Genomic DNA, 21,003 nt, shown 5'->3' on the forward strand with positions numbered 1-21,003 from the left:
GATTTCTTGAATTTGCTTGCCCTTAGAACAGAATTTTACTTTCAGTGTTGGTTAAACGTTCCTAAGATACAGCTTTTCCACGCTACCTTTGGATACACCAGTGTAAAAAAACATCATCGTCATTACCTGAGAACTGTAATGGTCTCACTCCAAAGCCTTTGCTCACTCTCCCAAGGATCAACTCTGACCCACTCGGATGTCTCCAGTGCAAGCTGAGCCATTGCTATCCGATGCTTTGCTGACACCAATCCTTGCTTTCCATAGTTGTCGCTAACAGGTGAAATTATACCTCCAATCACTTGGTACTTTCCTTTAGGAGAAAAAACACAACTCAGCGCTTTATATCTGTTTTGTAATGATGATAAATGAGAAACTGAAAGCTGTGTAAACAATAAAAACCACTGTTCCCTTTCCTCTGCGATTAAACTGTTCAAAGTTCTATTACTGAAGCATTACCTCCATTAGACAGTACTAAAAGGAAGAGTGGATAATCATAAAACCTTCTGCAAATAGAAACATTTTTCATCTATAATGCATAGGATGAGACAGACAGAAGATAAGGTTAATGAATTTTTAGTTCAAGTAACTGTACCAGAACAACTTCAACAGAGCTCAGTTGATGAATGTTTTAATTGACCAATGTTTATTTCTTAGTATCTGATGTATACTAGTTAACAAGATTATCATGCATTATCCTCATACAGAAGCAACAGTGCCATGTGTCTGTAAATGTTTTCTGCAACTAATTAATAGTGCAAATCAAAACAAATCAGTACAGACATGGGAGAGAATGGTTAATGAAAGGTTTTTTAACCCAAGACTGGAAAGTTATAGCAAAACATCTTTAACTGAACTTATCTCCTAACAGATCTCCATCCATATGACTGACCATGTTAATTAAAATATCAAAGAATCCCTTATATTTCAACAGTGCAATGAAATGTAACAAAATCATTATATACGTATTTAATTAATACACGTTTTTTGAGGCCAGCTCTAAAGTCCTCAATTTCAGTTGGGAGAAATCAGTACAAACTTTTCCTAAAAGTTGTAACATTTATCCAAGTATAAATAGCAAAGTAAGACTGCATGAGGACAAGCTTTCCTCCATCTGTCTCCCTACACTGCGTGCTAGATGAAAATGTCTAGCTACATAAATAATCTCAAATATTCTCATGGACTAACCATTGGGAACAATGTCAACCCGCAACTGACCAAGCTTACAGGCTTACTTATCAAAGAACATACATGAAGCTGCCTTATCCAGATCAGACTATTGGCCCCTCTAGGCCAGTACTGTCCACTGACTGGCAATAGTTCTCAATGATATTGAATCGATATATTTTACCTGCCTGCTGCATGAAACATGCAGAGGATGCTGGGGAGTCAATCTTGAACCTTATGAATGCAAAGTTCTCCACCACTCTGTCATCAATATCTCCCCTATTACTCTACTTATAGGTTTATTTATTTATCTATTTGATGCATTTATATCGACATTTTTAACCTAAATTAAGGTGAAGAAAATAGGGGCTCTACCATTATGGCATTATGAAAGAGTAGTATATCGTTTGTTGTTTAATTTCTATTGTATTTTTACTCCCAGGGAGAGGCACTGGTAGGGCATCCAAACTTGACCAGCTTTTGGTACGATGCACCTTGACTTAGAACAGAGGGTGCCATTTTCTGCTCCACCTCAGGCAGCAAAATGGCTTGGGATGGTCCTGCTTCACTAGCTTCTCATTCATTCCTGGGTCCTAAATGGTTGAAGTCCAGAACATGTAGAGAACTGCCTCCTACCATGTGAATCTGCTCATTCTCTCAGATCATCTGGGGAGGGCTTTCTGCATATCCTGCCATCATCTGAAATGTGATTGGCTGGAATGCATGATAGGGTCTTCTCTGTTGCCGTTCCTAGACTGTGGAACTCCCTGCACCTAGAGAGCCATTTGGCTGTGTCCCCAATGACTTTTCACTCAAAGTTGAAGAGCTTTCTGTTCTGGCAGGCTTTTAGCCTGCTGGACATTTAATTTTGATCCCCCCACCCCCGCCTCACTCCCTGTTACGTTGTTTTTTCACCAAGGAACCTAACCTTGTTTTTATGACTGTCTCCTGTCATTTTTTAACTTTTAATTGCTGTTTTTGATTTAAAAAATGTGTTGATGTAAGCCTGGGGTGGGCAACACACAGGCCACAGGCCATGTGCAGCCCCACCGTCACACCACAAAATTTGTGGTAGCTAGAAAAAGTCTATTTACCACTATGGGGTGGCAAATAGGTCAAATTTAGCTTGTTCTAAACCTAATTAACACTCCAAAAAAACCACTGACCCTTTTTGCAGCTGCCGCAAGGTAATTCCACAGGGCACGAGCAGGAACATGGCCTGTGGGGGTCCTCAGACCCCTGCAGTTGCTCACTCATTGTAAGCTGCCTAGGGTGTTTCTAATTGAGGCAGAAAGTTAGACATAGACATTTAAAATAAATATCCATATCCAAATAATCCAGAAAAATAGGTTTTCTGGTTTGGTTTCTTTGGGGTATTATCTTCTAATTGTCTCTCCAGCTTTAACCTACAACTGAAGCACCTGTAAAGCTGCTATCACCCCGATTACATTGCCGTCTTTTTTCTGGCACTTGATTTGACCCCCGAGGCCTTTTACTTAGTGCCCACCTTGGGTAACTGATTTCCTGAAGCTTCTGACTGAATCTGGGTCTCCCCTCCATTCTGCTGTATTTCTGGCACATCTCCCCCTGAGCACACCATATCAGCAATAAAGGCCGGCTGGGAACAGGAAAATAAAAGACCCAATGTAAAAATAAATGATGATGCAAAGCCAGGTGGGTGCCAAACATGGCAAGGGAAGGAGGAGCTAATGGCCAAGACCCAAAGCACCCTTGCCCTGTGGCCCACTTTCCCCAAAGACCAACAAGATCAGGGAGGAGAAAGCCAGTATCCTAAGCAGGAAAAGGAGACCCTGTAGGCCCAAGCTGTGCACAACCAACTGCTAGGACCCCAGGTGCAAGGCCTGGCACCGAGCTGGAGGCGGGAGGGGTCCCAAAATTGTAACCCCAAGTGGCTGCAAGGTAACTGCTGGGGCCTTCATACAAATTTACCCAAAAAGTATAGGGGAAGGGGTGAATGGAGGAGAAAGCAAAAAACTCCCTCCCCCAAAATAGGAGAACTCCCTATCCACATGAACTGCTGCACCTATCCTTCTGAAACTTTGCTGGTTTCTTACTTAGGGACAACTCTAGGCTGTCTGTAATTTTCAGAACAATGGTCCACAAGGAACATAGGGAGATAAGTATGTCCTCTTTTGGAGACCTCAAAATGTCAAGGCCACCCTTGCACAAAAACCCTTGTGGCTATCATTCTGAAATTTGGCAGACATGATCTCCTCTGATGGGACAATGAATCCTGAAGTTTTTATCCAATTCTTCCAAGGAATTAAAATGTTATTGGCAGTTCCCTTTAGAAGAAAATCAAAATATAAACCCTGCACCTATTTTTCTGACATTGGGCAGGTGTAATTCCCTTCTAAGGGATTACTATGCCTGAAATTATCATCCAGTTTTGACCAAGAGAAAAAAGTTACAGTTTTTCTCTAATTTCCCATGGCAGTCAACAGAAAGCATAAAGACTCATTTTTCCAAACATTGACTCAGGTTTGGTGCTGAGCTGAAGTGGTCTGACTACAAATTGGCCAGAGCAGAAGTGGGATGTTTTCCAAAATGCTGAAACGGGGTCTGAGTTGAAGTGGGGTTGGGGTCAGTGCACACTTCGCATGTATGTATGTATGTAATCTATACACACACGCAAGCACACTGCGTGCACACACCGCATACACACACACACTAGACGTGACTTAGACTCATATATATGGGCCTGTGCCCTGGATCTTTTAAGAACCCTGAATCAATGGGTTCTTAAAACCCATTATATCATTATGGGTTTTAAGAACCCATTATCATTATTAAACTTTTAATGATATGCCCCTGAATCATATCATGCCTGATCTGAGGTGCTGAGGATGTCTCCCTGAGTCCCACTCCCATTTGGTGTCCCGGTAACTGCTTGGGACTGCAACACCCACGAAAAGCGGCAGACTTGGAGTGAAGGCGAGAAGTTAACATGGCCTCTAGCTGGGTCTCGCTCTCCTCATCAGGAGCTATGACCTGTCTGTGTGGTTTGCTGGCCAAGAATGGAGGCCAGGAGGCACTGGTCAAGACCTTTAATAGCAGGAATTCTCATGACAGGGCTGGAATCCTGACCATCACACGATTTCAGACCACCCATTGTTTTGTGAAAGCCAGAATCCCCCAGCCATGAGAGTTGCCTCAAATTTTAGGTGAGTGTAGCCCGTGAAGCACAGAACTCCTCCTGCTATAACGTAACTAGTTGTAAATTCTGCCAGTTCCCAGAAGAGCATCTCCAATAAAAGACTATTGCCTATTGCAATTCCACCACCCTCGCTGTGTGATGGGAGTACCAGACCACCTTACCTGTCTCCTGAGAAACCTGTACGAGGGTCAAGAAGCAACAGTAAGAACCAGACATGGAACAACCGATTGGTTCAAAATTGGGAAAGGAGTACGACAAGGCTGCATATTGTCACCCTGCTTATTTAACTTATATGCAGAGTACATCATGAGAAATGCCGGGTTGGATGAATCAGAGGTCGGAATTAAGATTGCTGGGAGAATTATCAACAACCTCCAATATGCAGACGATACCACCCTAATGGCAGAAAGTGAAGAGGATCTCAAGATCCTCTTGTTGAGGGTGAAAGAGGAGAGTGCAAAAGCTGGTTTGAAACTCAACATTAAAAAAACGAAGATCATGGCATCTGGCCCCATCACTTCCTGGCATATAGAAGGGGAAGAAATGGAAGCAGTGACAGATTCTATTTTCTTGGGCTCCAAGATCACCGCAGACGGTGACTGTAGCCATGAAATTAAAAGACGCTTGCTCCTTGGGAGGAAAGCTATGGCCAACCTAGACAGCATAGTAAGAAGCAGAGACATCACCTTGCCGACAAAGGTCCGTCTAATCAAAGCTATGGTTTTCCCAGTAGTAATGTATGGCTGTGAGAGCTGGACTATAAGGAAGGCTGAGCGCCGAAGAATTGATGCTTTCGAACTGTGGTGCTGGAGAAGATTCTTACGAGTCCCCTGGACTGCAAGGAGGTCAAATCAGTCCATCCTAAAGGAAATCAACCCTGAGTGCTCATTGGAAGGACAGATACTGAAGCTGAAGCTCCAATATTTTGGCCACCTAATGCGAAGAGAAAACTCTCTGGAAAAGACCCTGATGCTGGGAAAGACTGAAGGCAAAAGGAGAAGGGGACGGCAGAGGATGAGATGGCTAGATAGCATCACCGATGCAATGAATATGAACTTGAGCACCCTCCGGGAGAGAGCGCAGGACAGGAAGGCCTGGCGTGCTATGGTCCATGGGGTCACGAAGAGTCGGACACGACTGAACGACTGAACAACAACAACAACCCTTATCTGAGACAAATGATTGCTCTGAAATTCAACAAAAATTCAGGGCTGGCAAAGGCTTTAGAATATTATCTAGTATATTTTGTAAGCAGGGGCAATCATACATAAACTAGCCCTGACAGATTATTTTTCTAGTTTATTTTTAGTAGATTCCATTAATGGGTCCTCTAGACTTTGCCAAAGTAATTTATGGTCTCACTTCAGGTGCACACTTTAATAGAAAGTACAAACCATTCTATTAAAGTGAAAATCTGAAGTGAAGCCATAAAATGGCATCATGTTTATTGCTGACCAATTACTTCAGGTCATTCATACCGGCTACAATTAAAGTTAAAAACTAGCTGTCCTACTTCCAGCCCTGTGGCAGAGAAATAAAGACATCCCTGGATTGTATGCTGAATCTGTAGCCATTTAAAATGTAAAGTTAGCCATTTTGAATGTGAAAAACTAACTGTACTGATCTCAGATACACAGGGCATCTATGGTGAGGCCTAATGATGGTGCCCCCCCCCCCCGCAATTGTGGAATGCCCTCTCCAGTGAGATCTCTCTGGCGCCAACACTATAATCTTTTCAGTGCCAGGTTATGACTTTCCTCTACTCCCAGACATTTGATGGCATATGATGGGGCTTTTTACTGCTAGTGGGTGTTTTTTTTTTTTTTTAAATCAGATTATGGTAGTTGCATTGTTAATTGTATTTCAAAAGGTTTTAATTTTTTGTATGTTAAAGGTTTTATATTATGTTTTATCATGTTGTGACCCACCCAGACAGCTTTCGCTATTGGGGAGTATAGAAATGTAATAAATGAAATGAAAGTGAAATGAAATTACCACTGTGTATTCTCAGATGTACTGATGAGGCCAAGGCAGCATCAGTTAGATCAGCTGTGCAGGGACCTTCTGGGTCATGCAACCCCATCCTAGAGCCAGGTGGGGCACTTTGTACCAATGAATTTGACCCTGTCTCAGTAATTTAATTGCCTTTTGGATGCATCCTAAATTAACAATTAGACCGTCTCCAGGAAAGCCTTCACAGAACAGGATGCCCATCCTGTCGACTGTGATTGGTCTAGGACCACCATTCAGTAATGATGTTCCCCTTCCCCTCCCGTTCATATAAGAGCTGGATCATGTCCTGTGTGCACAACCAATACAAAGATGAGCAATACTGAAGGTTCTAGATGCAATTCCTATATGGGAAGAAAAAATAATTCCCAATATTATGTGGTTTTGTTTGGTTAAGCAGTCTACAATGCTACACCAAGAGTAGGAATATAACATAATGAGTTTATATATTTATTTTATGACTTACAGCACCACCGAAGCTCCAGAGGCTTGAAGAAGGCACTGTTTCAGTCTTAAACAGAATTATCACAGATTACACTCTAACCTTTTCTCTAGATTACATGGAAATAACTTATCATGCAGTATTTAATTTTCCCAAGTTTCTGTAATGGAACATCAAAGTTAAACTCATGCCAGCAACTGCTGTGACATTAATTAAAACTGACACTAACCTGGCACCTGGGACCAGACATTTTCTTCTTTCAGTTGCCTAGCTGTTGGTCTAAATATGATGTATATCCCTGACTCAAAAAGAGAGTGGGGAGGGTAGTTGTATTAAATATCATGCCCCCTTCCTGTCTCTATCAGGTATCTGGAAACTCACTACGCATTCAACATCAGTTAATGAGGATTAAAGGGCAATTTCTGATATGGCTGCTATCAGGATTATACCTTGGTGCTGGAAAGGACCACACATTTGCTGGCAAGCAGTGGACATTTGGCTACCAGTGTATCAATCATCAAAAAGGATACACAACAATTGGTTTGGCAGGGTGTTCTTATAATGGATATCACATCATTTGGTGACTACTACTAAAGACGACAACTGGGACAGTACATGGGAACAAAAAGAACCATGATGTGTGGGATACAAGGATGATGCCCAGATGGCTTGTTATGCACTAAGACAAAGCTGCTCCCATAGGATATACCCACACTGACCTAGCCTCCAGTCAATTTCACCAGGTGGCTACACAGCATTTTCTTGCAAATGTCCAGCACATCCCGATTTACAGAATAGCAGGACAATGTTTCACTTTCTTTGTAAGAATAAGGAACAGGCAAATTCCCCCATGATCTGCTACTGACGTTAAAATGGATCATGTGATCCATTACTATTAACACTCCACATGGGATTTTGCCCCCACACAAGAGCTTGTACCTAATTCAATGGGCACAACCTTTCTACAAGCAGTCTAGACAGAAGACTTGTGCTGTCCCTCCCCAACCCCTGACTCATTCCACATCTCCCTTATCATAGGAGCTTTTAATTTAAAAAAGGAAGACTTTTTTTCACTGAATATATGCCACAATACCTATCTACCACCATGGCTGGATGGGGAACGTTGGAATTTGTAGGACTTTTTTCTGTCTAAATATGCATAGGATTGCACCCTTAGTGCCACAACTGATTCAACTTAACGGTTCCAAATCCACATTAGTTAATCAAAGTGTTTAGTATTTTAACCAGTTCTCAGTCAATACGTGATCGTGAATATGTTAAACTAGAACACTCCTCTGTTGAAGGAATGTTAATGATAGCACTTAAACTCATGAATTAGATTAAATACTCCTTGGGGAAACTCACAAAGATACTGATAGTGAAACTGAAACAAAATTTTTCAACATCAGAGTTACACTATTCTGTGGGTGAAGTCCACCCAAATTAGAAATAGATCCCAACCCCCAAATAATTGCAATCGAGCACTACTTTATTTTCTGTCCACTATATAGATTGTATATAAATAAGTTAATGTAACGCAACTGTTATATGGTTTACTCCTCTGTTGGAAAAGAACAGTATACACTACTTTTGTCCTTATCCTTTAACAATAAATTGTATGCAGCATCAAAACAACACCTTCCACCACAATATTTTTTTAAAAATAAACTACTTTCCTGGACACAGAACCAAAAGGTAAGAAGATGAAAGCTGCCTTGAGAGTATTACCATGCCTAAAAGAACTTTTAATTATGTATATGGATTTCCAAGGTTTCTTGCATCCTGGTACCAGCCTGGTCTACACATGTGTATCTACTAGAGGTGTGTAATGACCCCCATATTCAACTCAGACCCCAATTCGGCACTTTGGAAAACAGCCCAGTTCTGCTCAGACTGATTCAGAGGCCATACGCTTTGACCTGGGTACCAAACTGTAGCTGAGATTCTGAAATCTGAGGCTTTGTGCCTCCCACTGACCATCAAGGGAAATTTTCAAAAATCATTTTTTCTCTTAGTCAGAATTGGGTAATATTTGCAGGCATACTAACCTCTTAGGAGGGAATTACTCTTGCCAAATGTCAGAAAAATAAGTTGGAGGTTCTGTGCTACACATACACACCCACACACCCATCCATCCATGGGAACTGCCAATAACTTTTTATTTACTGGCAGAATTTGATGAAATCTGCAGGGATAGTTTCCCCTTCTGAAGGGATCAAGCCTGCCAAGTTTCAGATGAATAGGTACAGGAGTTTTTGTGCAACGGCAGTCATTTGAGGATATTCCACACTTATGCCCCTATATTTCTTGTTGACCATTGTTTAAAAATGACAGACAATCTAAAGGTATCCCTGTAGTTTCCAAAGGACAGGTGCAGCAGTTTATGTGAAAGTGGAATCTTCCTATCAGGGTGTGTGTGTGTTTGTGTGACAGAGAAAGAGAGAAAGAGATTCACGTCCACTTTCCTCCCCAGCCCTGGTTTTTTGGGCAATTTGTATGAGAACGGTGCAAATTATAGGTGTCCCCAAGCCAAGAAAACTGCAGTGTTTCAGAAGGATAGGTGCAGGGATTAGGGAGTTATGAAGATTGAAAACCAGTTTAAAGCATTTTTTAAAAAACAGTGAGGTCTGGTGGCGTTGGAAGAATGGCCATCTCACAGTCCTATCCTTGTCCCCCCCAAAGCACAGTGGCTGAAGCCCCTGGTAAAACATACCCTACAATTAAAAAGTGAGCCTTTCAGTCACTCAACTGCACTCTCTCTGCTGCCTGATCCCCTCACCCCAGCTCATCAATGCTTCACAGAAAATAAACTAAAAGACGTTATATGTAGGAGACATAAAGTCTGCATGTCTCCAAGCACAAGTTGGTAATGAAGACTCATTCTGGCCCAGGCTTGGTTCCAGTAACTTCAAAGGGAAGGCTGTTTTGCTTCAGGAAGCACCAGAAATGGCCTGAAGGGCCCCAATTCTGCTTGGGCTTTGGGTTTCATCTGAATCCAATGCTCATCCCTAGTACCTACATTAAGAAGCCTTAAGACCGTTTCCTTATCTTCAGTATTACAGGAAAGGAAAGCATTCATGTGATCTTATGCGATTCATTGTTGCAGTTTTTGGAAATAAGGAACAGCCCCATAAGGTGAACAACATATTGAATGGTATAGTATGATAATTTCACTTTACCATACCCCAAGTCTGAAAACAAGATTGAATTTGTAAAGCTGCCCATCTTCCAAGAGTGTGAAACATGAGCAAATCTCCCCAGAGCCTGTGAATGGGGGAGGAGGGAAATTATAAAGTAAAACTATCATCCTTTCTGAGCGGCAAGAGCGTATCACAAGATTCGTGCTTCGCGCAGACCCTAAAGAGAACCTGTGCAGTTTTGAAACTTGTAAGTTTAATGAGGAATTAATTATACTGGTATGTTTGCACAGTTCTGCATTCCTTCCCAAACAAGGAGCTCGCTGAGTTAAGGGGTTTCTTTAAAAATAGAAAAAAAATTAAAAAATGAGGTCAGACCTGAGTCTAACAGCCTGAACTAACACTCACTGCACAAGCAAGTTAAATTATAGGAATGAGCTGCCACAGCAACCACGGAACAAGCACAAACCATCCCCAAACACACCAATTCAGTTATTGCTGATGTGCAGGCAATAAAGTTTTAAGGCTGGGGAATGAACGCATTTTGTTAAAGAATTGTTGTTTCAGTTTGGTAAGAAACTGAGCATGATGACGGCTTTCTCGCAGGCTGGTCTCCGAGATTTCCTCCCATCCAACCGAAGACAGATGATGAAGCAATGGATTTATGAGGATAGGCACACTCCTCATGTCTTATGACAGAAAAAAATAATGAGAAAAGGATGGCGCAAGCTCTATAATATTACAGTACTAGTCACTAATGTTGCAAATCCTTGGTCTGAAGTGGAATTTTATAAGATCAGCACATAGCTCCTGGATTTATTATAGAGTATCTGCTAAACAGGTGGCAAAACCATGGGATGTACTGATTTGACTGCTACACATGTTCATCTGCAAGTTGATTAGATATATCAGAACAGGTAAAATTGCACATCCATTATTTCTATTAGAGCAGCAGCAAAAGCCATGGGAGATCTAATACCTATTTTTAAAGACAGCTTCAGCTATTGGGCGGTATAGAAATCAATCAATCTAATTCTAGAGGGAAAGTGAGTGGCTCAGGGACAGGACACATGCTTTGCATGCCGAGGGCTGTAGCTTCAATCCCTGCATCTTAAGCCCTGGTGCCATTCAGTGTAGACAATACTGAGTTAAATGGGCCAATCGCAGTGGCCCGCTAGTCACGGACTACCGGAGCCCCACAGTCCAGAGGCAGGGGCAACCCCAAAGGTGGAATCTGGTTGACTCCGTTCACTGCCACCATCGCACTGGGAGAAATGATTGCCATGAAAATGGAGTGTGGCTCCAGCCTCGGAGTCAGCCAGCACAACACCTTTGACTAGTACACACCAGCCAGCAGGCAACAGCGTTAGCTGCTTCACCAGCCTCCTAATTAGCTAGCTAGGAGGCCAAATGATGACCCCCTGCTCTGCAGAGCTTCCCCCCTCCCAGATAAAAAATGGAAAAAAAGCAGGGCAGTGGCAACAGGGAGGGAGCAAGAAATGTGGCACTTCCAACTAATAATAAAATAAAATAACCAAGCCAGTATAATTATTGCAATTTTATAGTTATATCTTATGGTTTTATCATTTTTGTTAACTGCTTTGATAATTCACTGGAAAGCGGTATATAAATGTGTGTAAAAAAACAAAACGGTTAAAAAGCAACAGGGCGGTCAATGTAGCAGGGGCACTTTTGCTGGGCCCCCTGCAAACCTAGTAGCCCCTCTGACTACTTGTTTGACTTGGTATAAGGCAGCTTCCTATGTTCTTAATATTATTAGGGAACGAGATCCTAATTAAACCTTTGCTATAGGTTTACGTTCCCCAAGCCCACATACTCTTGACTCTTCCTTCTCTAGTCCAATAGCTTATTTCTAATAATGGCTTGCCAGATGTTAAAATTGTCAGGCACTCCAATAGTACTCTTACCTGGGAAGTTCCTGTTTTGAGGTGTATAAGGTTTGCCTGAGGCCAAAATCTGAAGCCTTTTTATGTGGTGGCCAAAATGAATACAGCCAAGAAAAGAGGCAAAAAATAGTCACAAATGTTGTTAGTATCGAAGTGTGAGCACTAGGTGAGTGACTCCTTAACCAACGCCTTAACCATCTTACATTCTTCTCATTACAGTCCAAAACACTCTACTGAGAAAGATGTCATTAAAGGTAAAATATATAATTTCTGTTCTGCCAACCTAGCAGTTCGAAAGCAAGAAATTGCAAGTAGATAAATAGGTACCGCCTCGGCGGGAAAGGTAACAGCGTTCCGTGCACCTCGGTGTTCAGTCATGCCAGCCACATGACCACGGAAGCATCTTCAGACAGCGCTGGCTCTTCGGCTTAGAAACGGGGATGAGCACCGCACCCTAGAGTCGGACACGACTGGTTGGGGACACCTTTACCTTCTTATATAATTTCTGGCCATCCTTACATTGTAGGAAACATGCAAGATAATAACAGTGCAGAGGAACATGGGAGTCTGAGCAGATTAGCACTAACAAATTACAAAAAGATATTCGGCACCATCAGCATAGTACTAAAGGGCACTTGTAGGACAAGGAAATGAATCACATTATTGGGGTGGTAGGAGGGCTGGAATCTAACCATGATTCCAAGGCATGAAAAGTTAAATAAGGTTTCACATGAGTAATAATAAAATGCAGAAGGGTGCATTATTCTCCTAGCTATTCACTGGTATATCTGAAGCCTTTGCACATCCATTGCATTTAGGAAGTGATTTCATAACATTTGCCTACTGGTGTGAATAGAAAAGAGAGAAATTCTCTTAATGTACACAGACAAGGTTGCTTACATTAACGATTGGGAAACAGTGAATAAAATGCTGTACTTAGAATAGCAAATATGAAAAAAAATAGAATGATTTTGTGCGGAACTGAAAACAAAATAGTATAAAAAGTTACCAAAGGAGTAACTTCTACCAAGTGGAGAGTGAGGGGTGAATGGGGTATGGGGGCACCCACAGCCTTCCCATTCCTTTAATGTCCCACCAACTTGCTTGCCTGCATGCCTATGTTCGTGTCTGTGTGTACCGGTAGGTGTTAATGTTGAAACAGTGTACTGCACTCACAGAATCAATGAATTACACTCATTATGACCCTTAAGTTCAGAGTCATAGGTACTATAAACCATGAAGAAATGAAATTCAGAATTAGTTGAATAAAATTGCAGCAAAAATAATTCACTGGGGTCACATAAGCAGAAGTCCGCTCATACAGTGGGACTTTTCTGTCCTCCCCATTCCCCTGTAAACCCCTGCGTATTCCCAAATCTACTCCAGAAGGTCCCCCAACCCTCTGGAGCATATTTAGGGGGCACATTGTAGGAGGGAAGGGGAATCCGTTCCCCCAGCGGTGTCCCTTCCACTGGTGGGAAGACACCATTGGGATACAAACCCAAATTAGCTGCACTTAGGCCGCCCTAAAATCTCTGAAATCTAATTACTAAAATCACTAAAATCACTAAAATCGCTGGGAGAAACATTAACAATCTCAGATATGCAGATGATACCACTTTGATGGCTGAAAGCGAGGAGGAGCTGAGAAACCTCATGACGAAGGTGAAAGAAGAAAGTGCAAAAGGTGGGTTGCAGTTAAACTTCAAAAAAACCAAGATTATGGCAACCAGCTTGATTGAGAACTGGCAAATAGAGGGAGAAAACGTGGAGACAGTGAATAGGGATGTATGAAAATCACTTACCTTTTGGGGATTATGCTGATGGTGGGTGGGGAGGCATTCCATCCCTCCGCCCGGAATCCTCGCCAGGGGGGGAGGCGCTCCGTTCCTCCACCCCCGGAAACCTGGCTGGCCGGCTGTGCTCCGCAGCAATTCTGCGGAGCCGCCGGCTGGCTCTGCCAGCAGCCGGACATCCAGCCGCTGGCTAGCAGGGACGCAAATGGCGGCAGCCATAGCCGCCGCCGTTTGCGTCCCTGCAGTCAGCCATGATAGGCTACGTAAATGTTTACGTAGCCTATCATGGATGATTTTTTAAAAAAACAAAAAAACCCGAGCGTACGCAAATGGCGGCGGCCATGGGCGCCGCCATTTGCGTACGCGCGTTTTTTTTTTGCTTTTTGTTTTAATCAGCCGTGATAGGCTATGTAAAGATTTACATAGCCTATCACGGTGTTTTTTTAAAAATCTAGCCGTGATAGGCTACGTAAATATTTACGTAGCCTCTCACTTTTTTTGTTTTTTGTTTTAACCTGGAAATGGCGGCGACGGCAGCCAGTTGGAAGACCGGCCGCCGCCGCACCACCGCTGGAGCCGCTGCTGGAGACGCCGCCGCCAGGAAGATCCACCCAAGGTAAGTCCCATCCCGGGGGGGGGTGGGCCGTTCCGCCACCGATCTCGGGGGGCCGAATGCGCTGGCATTCGGCCTCCCCGAGATCCGTGGCGGAACATTCGTATATCCCTAACAGTGCCAGACTTTGTCTTTCTAGGCGCAAAGATTACTGCAGACACTGACTGCAGCCAGGAAATCAGATGACGCTTACTTCTTGGGAGGACAGCAATGACAAATCTTGATAAAACAGTGAAGAGCAGAAAACATCACACTGACAACAAAGGTCCGCATAGTGAAAGCAATGGTATTCCCTGTAGTAACCTATGGCTGTGAGAGCTGGACAATAAGGAAGGCTGAGCGAAGGAAGATAGATGCTTTTGAACTGTGGTACTGGAGGAAAATTCTGAGAGTGCCTTGGACTGCAAGGAGATCAGACCAGTCCATACTCCAGGAAAGAAAGCCAGACTGCTCACCTGAGGGAATGATATTAAAGGCAAAACTGAAGTACTTTGGCCACATAATGAGAAGACAAGATATCCTAGAGAAGATGCTGATGCTAGGGAAAGTGGAAGGCAAAAGGAAGAGGGGCTGACTAAGGGCAAGATGGATGGATGATATTCTGGAGGTGATGGACTCGACCTTGGAGGAGCTGGGGGGTGGTGATGGCCGACAGGAAGCTCTGGCGTGGGCTGGTCCATGAAGTCACGAAGAGTTGGAAGCGACTGACCGAATAAACCACAACAAAAAATCAATGAGCTGAATCAAGTTAGTCCTACTTAGAGTAAGACCTATTGAAATGAACAGGACCTAAATTACTCATTCATAAGTCTCATTGATTTCAGTGGGACTTAAGTGCAATTAGCCTAGTCTGGACCCAACCCACAGTTTGTGTTTGGCTTGCTAATAAGCTTTCGCAGCATCAGTGGTAAATAAGATAAGTTGGATGACCAGGTGCTCTCATCGGCCTTTTGCTTACCAAGGAATTACCTTCACTTAGGGCAACTGAAGAATCTATCTTGAGCAAATAACAGTATATGAGTCGACTGCCTTGACATTACTTTCTGCAGTGCAGGCCAGAGTGCCATTCCCAGGAGGTGGCTTGGACCACCCTTGTGCCTTCAAGTATGCTTCTTTTGTCAGAAGGATACAGAGGGAGTTTTAACAAGGTTCTGAACAATTAAGGGTCAAACTAGAGGTGACATCAATTGAGGGAATGTAATTAACATGCACTTTTTTGGTAATATAGATAGCCTGAGCAGCCTCCGAACCAATGGTGTGAAAGGATGTTTCCCTTGAAATGGAAATAGCAGCTTCAACAGGGTTTTTTTGTTGGGACCTTGGCCGGGAAAGTGTTAAATGTTCCCTTCTAAGCCATTCGGGCTTTCCGTGCTGCTATCTCCATAACAACAACAACAAAGAGTTCATTCATGTCCAGTTTGTACCTTAATAAGGGCAGGGCTGGATTCTTGTTCCTCTTTTAGATTCCTTTTACACTGATGCCTATGCTTTATAAACAAGTGACCAACAAGAAGAATTAATTGTTCCACTGATTGACTGATTGCATTTTTTTTTTTTTACTGCCTAACAGCCACAGCTCTATGGGAGGGGTTCACAAATAAAGTTTAAAACTATGAAATACTCAAAAGTAATAAAACACATAATGTAAAAGCTAACACAAATTAAAACAGCCACAGCATAAACGAAAATAAAACTAACAGCTGAGGACAACAACAGCAGCAGAGGACAGCAGCAGCGCAAGAATCTAAACAGCATTAACTCATTTTGAAAACTGAAAGCCTAAAAAGGCTAGGAAAATTACCCGGTGACTACCCGGCACCAAAGAGATGGCAACACAGGTGCCAGGTGAGGCTCTCAGGGCAGGGCATTCTATAATCGGGACACTACAACTGAAAAGGCCCCACAACATAAAACAAAAGGAGAGACTGGAAAGAAACACTGACCCAGTTCGCATGACATGGCAGGTTATCTTGTGTTAATTAACTAAATACACCATTTTGAATATGCAACCCCTGATCAGGCCAATCAGGATTGTCATCTGAACCTGGTCAAGGTAAGATATTCAAGGGTTACAGACGGATTGCAAATTGCACAATCAAAATGGCGGCTGCACACACCTGGCACATGCCACAGCTCATCTTGGGTTAAATAACCCATGATGAGCAGGTCGTGTTGTGCGAACTGGTCCATAATCTCCTGCTGAAATTGTCTTGTAACATCATAAGGGTAATCATAGGTGTTTTAGCCGTTAACAAAGCTTCCAACATCACAGTTGGTGTTGTCACTGATAATTGAGATTGTATTTGGTTCTGATTCTCCCAGTTACTCAGGCCTAGTTCTCCAAGCCTTAACTGTGAATGACTTTGTACTCTAAGGGTGCAATCCTATGCATGTTAAGCCAGAAAAAAAAGTCCTACAACTCCCAGCATCCCTCCAGCCAGCCATTATAGGCCATTTCGCTCTCTAAACATACATTGGATTGCATCCTAATGCACTAATATTGTTTTAGTATTTTTGGATCACCCATGCATCAATCTGCTGACTGCTCCTGAACTGTTTCCTGATGGTTTCCAAGCATCCACGTCTAACACTCCAGCTGTCAATGATTCTAAATCTCAGTCCTTTAAATTAATAAATTACCTGGTCTTCCCTATCTTGGATTTTTGCTGGTACCTCAGTGAACATGACTCAAAGAGCTACCTGGATCATTAGCTATTGTGCTCATCTTAGTGGAACACAGATACTGTTAAATCATTACTCTTCCAATCTATTTTGCAAATTCTGTTGGGATAAAACAGTTCTACATCATAAGGTGCTTTCATCATGCAATCACCCTGCCTCATTCATGGAATTTTACAGGGGGACGGGATCCAGATGTCATTGACCGGGTTTGGATAACTTGCTGTGGCTTGTCATGCATTGTGTTGTATATCCAACCCCCACTTGGAGGTTGTCGTGCAAGCATGGGTTATGCGAGGATTAAACCATAAAAGAGACCATGGGTTATGTGAGGGTTGTTTAACCCTCACACAATCTATGCTCACCAGGTTCACACAACACAAGAACCCTGAAGTGGGGATTGCATATTCAAAATGGCAGCCTCACATGCCACAGGCTAACCCACGGTGGCCTGTCGTGTCATGCAAACAGCCCTATTGTCTCCCAGTTGTAATCCTCCAATCTTTCCTCACTGCTTCTCCTGTCTTTTCCTCCCCCCACAAAAAATACATTAAGGAGGAAAAGATGGAATAGCTGCTGTCTTTTGGTTGGCAGCACTAGGAGCCATCTGTTTGGAAGCACCTTTAATGAATGTGCACTGTGTTTTCCCAATTTCTTTCTAGTTTATTTAGATTAAATGATAAGATAGATGTGACATTGCAATGTGTTTCTTTGCTCCTCCAAAAAAAAAAAAAGTGGAGTAAGGAGTAATCCTGTTTTCATTTCATTTAAATATGCAACTATGCCACTAAACCATTGACAAAACTTCAGTGTAATGGTGTGAAAATCCTATTTTATATCTACAGATTTTGTGCCTTATTTCAAGAGGCGATAAGGGTGCAAAAATCTCTATTTAGTATGCTGTGAAATATCTGATCTAAGTCTTGAACTTTAATTAAGAGGAATAAAAATGTGTGGAAATGATGTGAAACGTTCCCAGATTTCAAAGATCTGAACATTTCCTTATTCCAGAACAGCAGACCAATCTTCTGGAGAGGTTCATAAACTGACCTGTTTGATGAAGGTGATCTTTCGCCAGTTCAAACAAACGCATGTGCATATTTGTTATGGGGTTAAAGGAGCCACAGGCAAGAAGGACGAGGGGTGTCAGATGCTTCATCTAGGCAAGCAATATTCAGTTGCAACACCTCTCACCTTAAGAAGAAAAACAACAATCAATATAGCTCACCCAATTCTGAGCTTTCTAAAGTTGTTACTCAAAAGAATAAGCAATAAACCATCATTTTCAAAGAGTCCATCACTCGTTCACAACAGGTGAACAGAACGTATACCATAAGGCAGCCTTCCCCAAACTAGGCCTCTCCAGATGTTGTGGGCTACAACTCCCATGAACCCCAGAAAGCATGGCCAATGCTCAAGGGTGATGGGAGTTGTAGTCCTAAAAATCTGAAAGGACCCAGGTTGGGGAAGGCTATCATAAATACTAACGCTAAAATCAACGCTTTTATTTAAATTAGTTTTTAAAAGGGCAGAAAGACACAAATGCATTATATCAGTTATTTTTAACATTTACCCCCATGACATTGTCCCATGGGTTCCACAGAGTAGATCACAACACAGAATAAAATACAATAAAGTCATAAATATTCTGTGCAAGTGATTTCATAAATAATTTTCTCCCATCCTCACAGAAAGGTCTTTTTTTTTGGTATCAGCATTGATTCAGTCACTTTATCCTCTGCACTGATGGGGCCTTTATCTACGACCAGTCTTCCCCAATCTGGTGCCTTCAAGATGTTTTGGACTTCAGCTCCCATCAGCTCCAGCCAGCATGGTCAATGGTCAGGAATGCTGAGAGTTCTAGTCCAAAACATCTGGAGGGCACCACCTTGGGGAGGGATAATCTATGGAATACTCCCCCATTACCACTACAAGGAACAGTTTTGGTTGATCATGATCACAATGAGCATTTTCAAACATAGTGCATAATTTAAGCTTGCAAAAAGTTGTAGCCAAATAAATATATACGTGGTGACAGACAGAGAATGGGATCTGCTTTCATTACAGCATAACTGAAACCAGACACTGAGGCTGCTAATTGCTCCAGGGAGAAAGCTGCTATTGTTGCTAACAGCAGCTTCCCTTCCTGAGAGAATAGCAGCTTGGGGGGTGGGAATGGGATGATTTTCATCAGGACCATAGTGCAGCTTGACCCCACTGTCCCCATCCCCATCCCATGTGCGGTGGCTCCCCCGCTTCCTGCATTTACTTCTGCTTTAATAAGAAAACACAAGAAATGCAATCACACATTTCTTGTGTCGTCAGTTTGGCCCTAAAGTGCTAAAACAGAATTCTCAATTCAGTGACTTTTCTGTATAATCTCCAAAGACATTAAAACCTGTGAAGGCACACAAGAGGTTTCGGATGAATAATTTTAAACACAATTTGATTCCATTCCCGTCTTAGTTTGTGTCCTGGTCTGATTCTGTCAACCTTCTACCCAAGTTCTGAACTGCAAATATTCCATGTTTCTTTAAAAAGTGAATATTCAAAACATTACCTCAAACTTGCTATTCTGCAAGAACAACCACTGTCTACATAAAAGGGAATTCCAGATGCTTCAGCCCGTTTGAACTATGCCAGGTTTTCTAAATTAGGGGAGAATACACATGTGAGGAGAGGAAGCATGGTAACCCGACACTTTTCGTTGCCACTTTTGGTGCCGTCTACACATAGAGGGCAACTCTATGCAGAGGAGAATCTCCTCTATCCATGGAAGCTCTCCATGCAGTACAGAAAAGTGGGAAATCACTGTACCTGAATGTCACCTTGCAGAGGCATTTCCAGAAGCTTCCATGTGGGCTTCTGGAAAGATGTGGCCAATTCATTCCTCAAATTGCTTTGGGATTTGTGCAAATGAGAAGCAGTACAGAAATATTGCTAGTAAATAACAATAATACTCAATAAAAATTAAAAAATGATGTCTGTGTGTCTGTCTGCGCCACGACCATGAAACAGACATCTGAAACATGGCATGCATACTAAGGGGATGCTAGGGGTGTGCACCTCTGAGTTATTTTGTTTTTAAACTACACTGATTAATTTTAATTACTTTAAATGTGACTATGCGTTTGAAGCCTGGAGTACCATCTTCAGCCACTAGGAGCAGATTTCCCTAACCAGCACCCTTATTTATTTTTAAAATGTATTTATATACCACTTGATATCCTAAGATCTCTAAGTAGTTTACATAAAAATACATAAAATACAATATAAAAACCAATGTAAAAACCAATATACAATAAAAACACATTTTAAACATTAGAAGAACAGTAGAACAGAGTAGTACAATTACAAGTCAAGGAACGCCTGTGATGGGAAGCTTTGCAATCCATAGAGTTTGAAGCCAGTGCTGATCGGTAGGCCAAGAGACAGGGATTCTATGCCTGCCCCCTGCTGTGGGGCTGCCCCTCTCAAGGGAATGGAGAGGACAAAGGGGGCTTATAGGGTGCACTATGGCAGGGACTGTGCCTAGGAGTGCCAGCAGAGTTGGCTTCACTCAGACGCTTGGACTTCACAATGCATCCAGCTCTGACAACTGTATAAGTTTACTTGAAGGCTTTGTTGTATCAAACCTATGGCTATTCCAACCCGTGCAAAGCTCTAGCTCTGTTCACTGTTGATAATGATAATATAAATAAATGGGATACCAAATCAGAAGCAGAAGTGAATTTAGGGGTCATGGGTTCTCTGGCCTAGTTCTAGGAGTCTGCCTATGAACTAGACCTGCTGACTCATCTGGTTGACTGAAACATCTGTCACTGGTACAATCACAACTGGGATTTGGAAAACCATCTTGCAGCATGGAGTGCTGCTGTCAGGGTTGGCCCTACCATTTGGCAGAGTGGGGCAGTTGCATCAGGCGGCAGATGCTGAGAGGCAGCAGCAAGGTGCTAGAGGACAGAGCTGTGGGTGCCACACAGGTCATCTCTACACCAGCCTAACATCCTGCATTTAAAATGGGGCTTTCTGCTTCCATTTTAAATGCAGGATCACAACTCCCTTTTTCACCCACTT

The 21,003-nt window shown here is 42.5% G+C and overlaps 1 protein-coding gene across 2 annotated transcripts in view; it reads right to left on the minus strand.

The window, feature by feature from the left end:
• Positions 1 to 21,003, minus strand: part of NMNAT3 (nicotinamide nucleotide adenylyltransferase 3) — a 72,077-nt gene that overhangs the window by 24,582 nt on the left and 26,492 nt on the right. The window contains exons 2-4 of one of the 2 annotated variants that reach the window (XM_084847081.1): positions 19,487 to 19,574; positions 17,977 to 18,120; positions 127 to 310 (exon numbers count right to left, since the gene is read on the minus strand). In XM_084847081.1, coding sequence (XP_084703207.1) covers positions 127 to 310; positions 17,977 to 18,085 — 293 coding nt within the window. In that variant the 5' untranslated portion in view covers positions 18,086 to 18,120; positions 19,487 to 19,574. The remainder of the gene's footprint in view (positions 1 to 126; positions 311 to 17,976; positions 18,121 to 19,486; positions 19,575 to 21,003) is intronic. The other variant, XM_084847082.1, reaches the window with a different exon arrangement.

Source organism: Heloderma suspectum, chromosome 3 (assembly GCF_057233095.1).
Source record: "Heloderma suspectum isolate Gila_16-S chromosome 3, 16-S_ref, whole genome shotgun sequence".
Lineage (NCBI taxonomy): Eukaryota > Metazoa > Chordata > Lepidosauria > Squamata > Helodermatidae > Heloderma > Heloderma suspectum.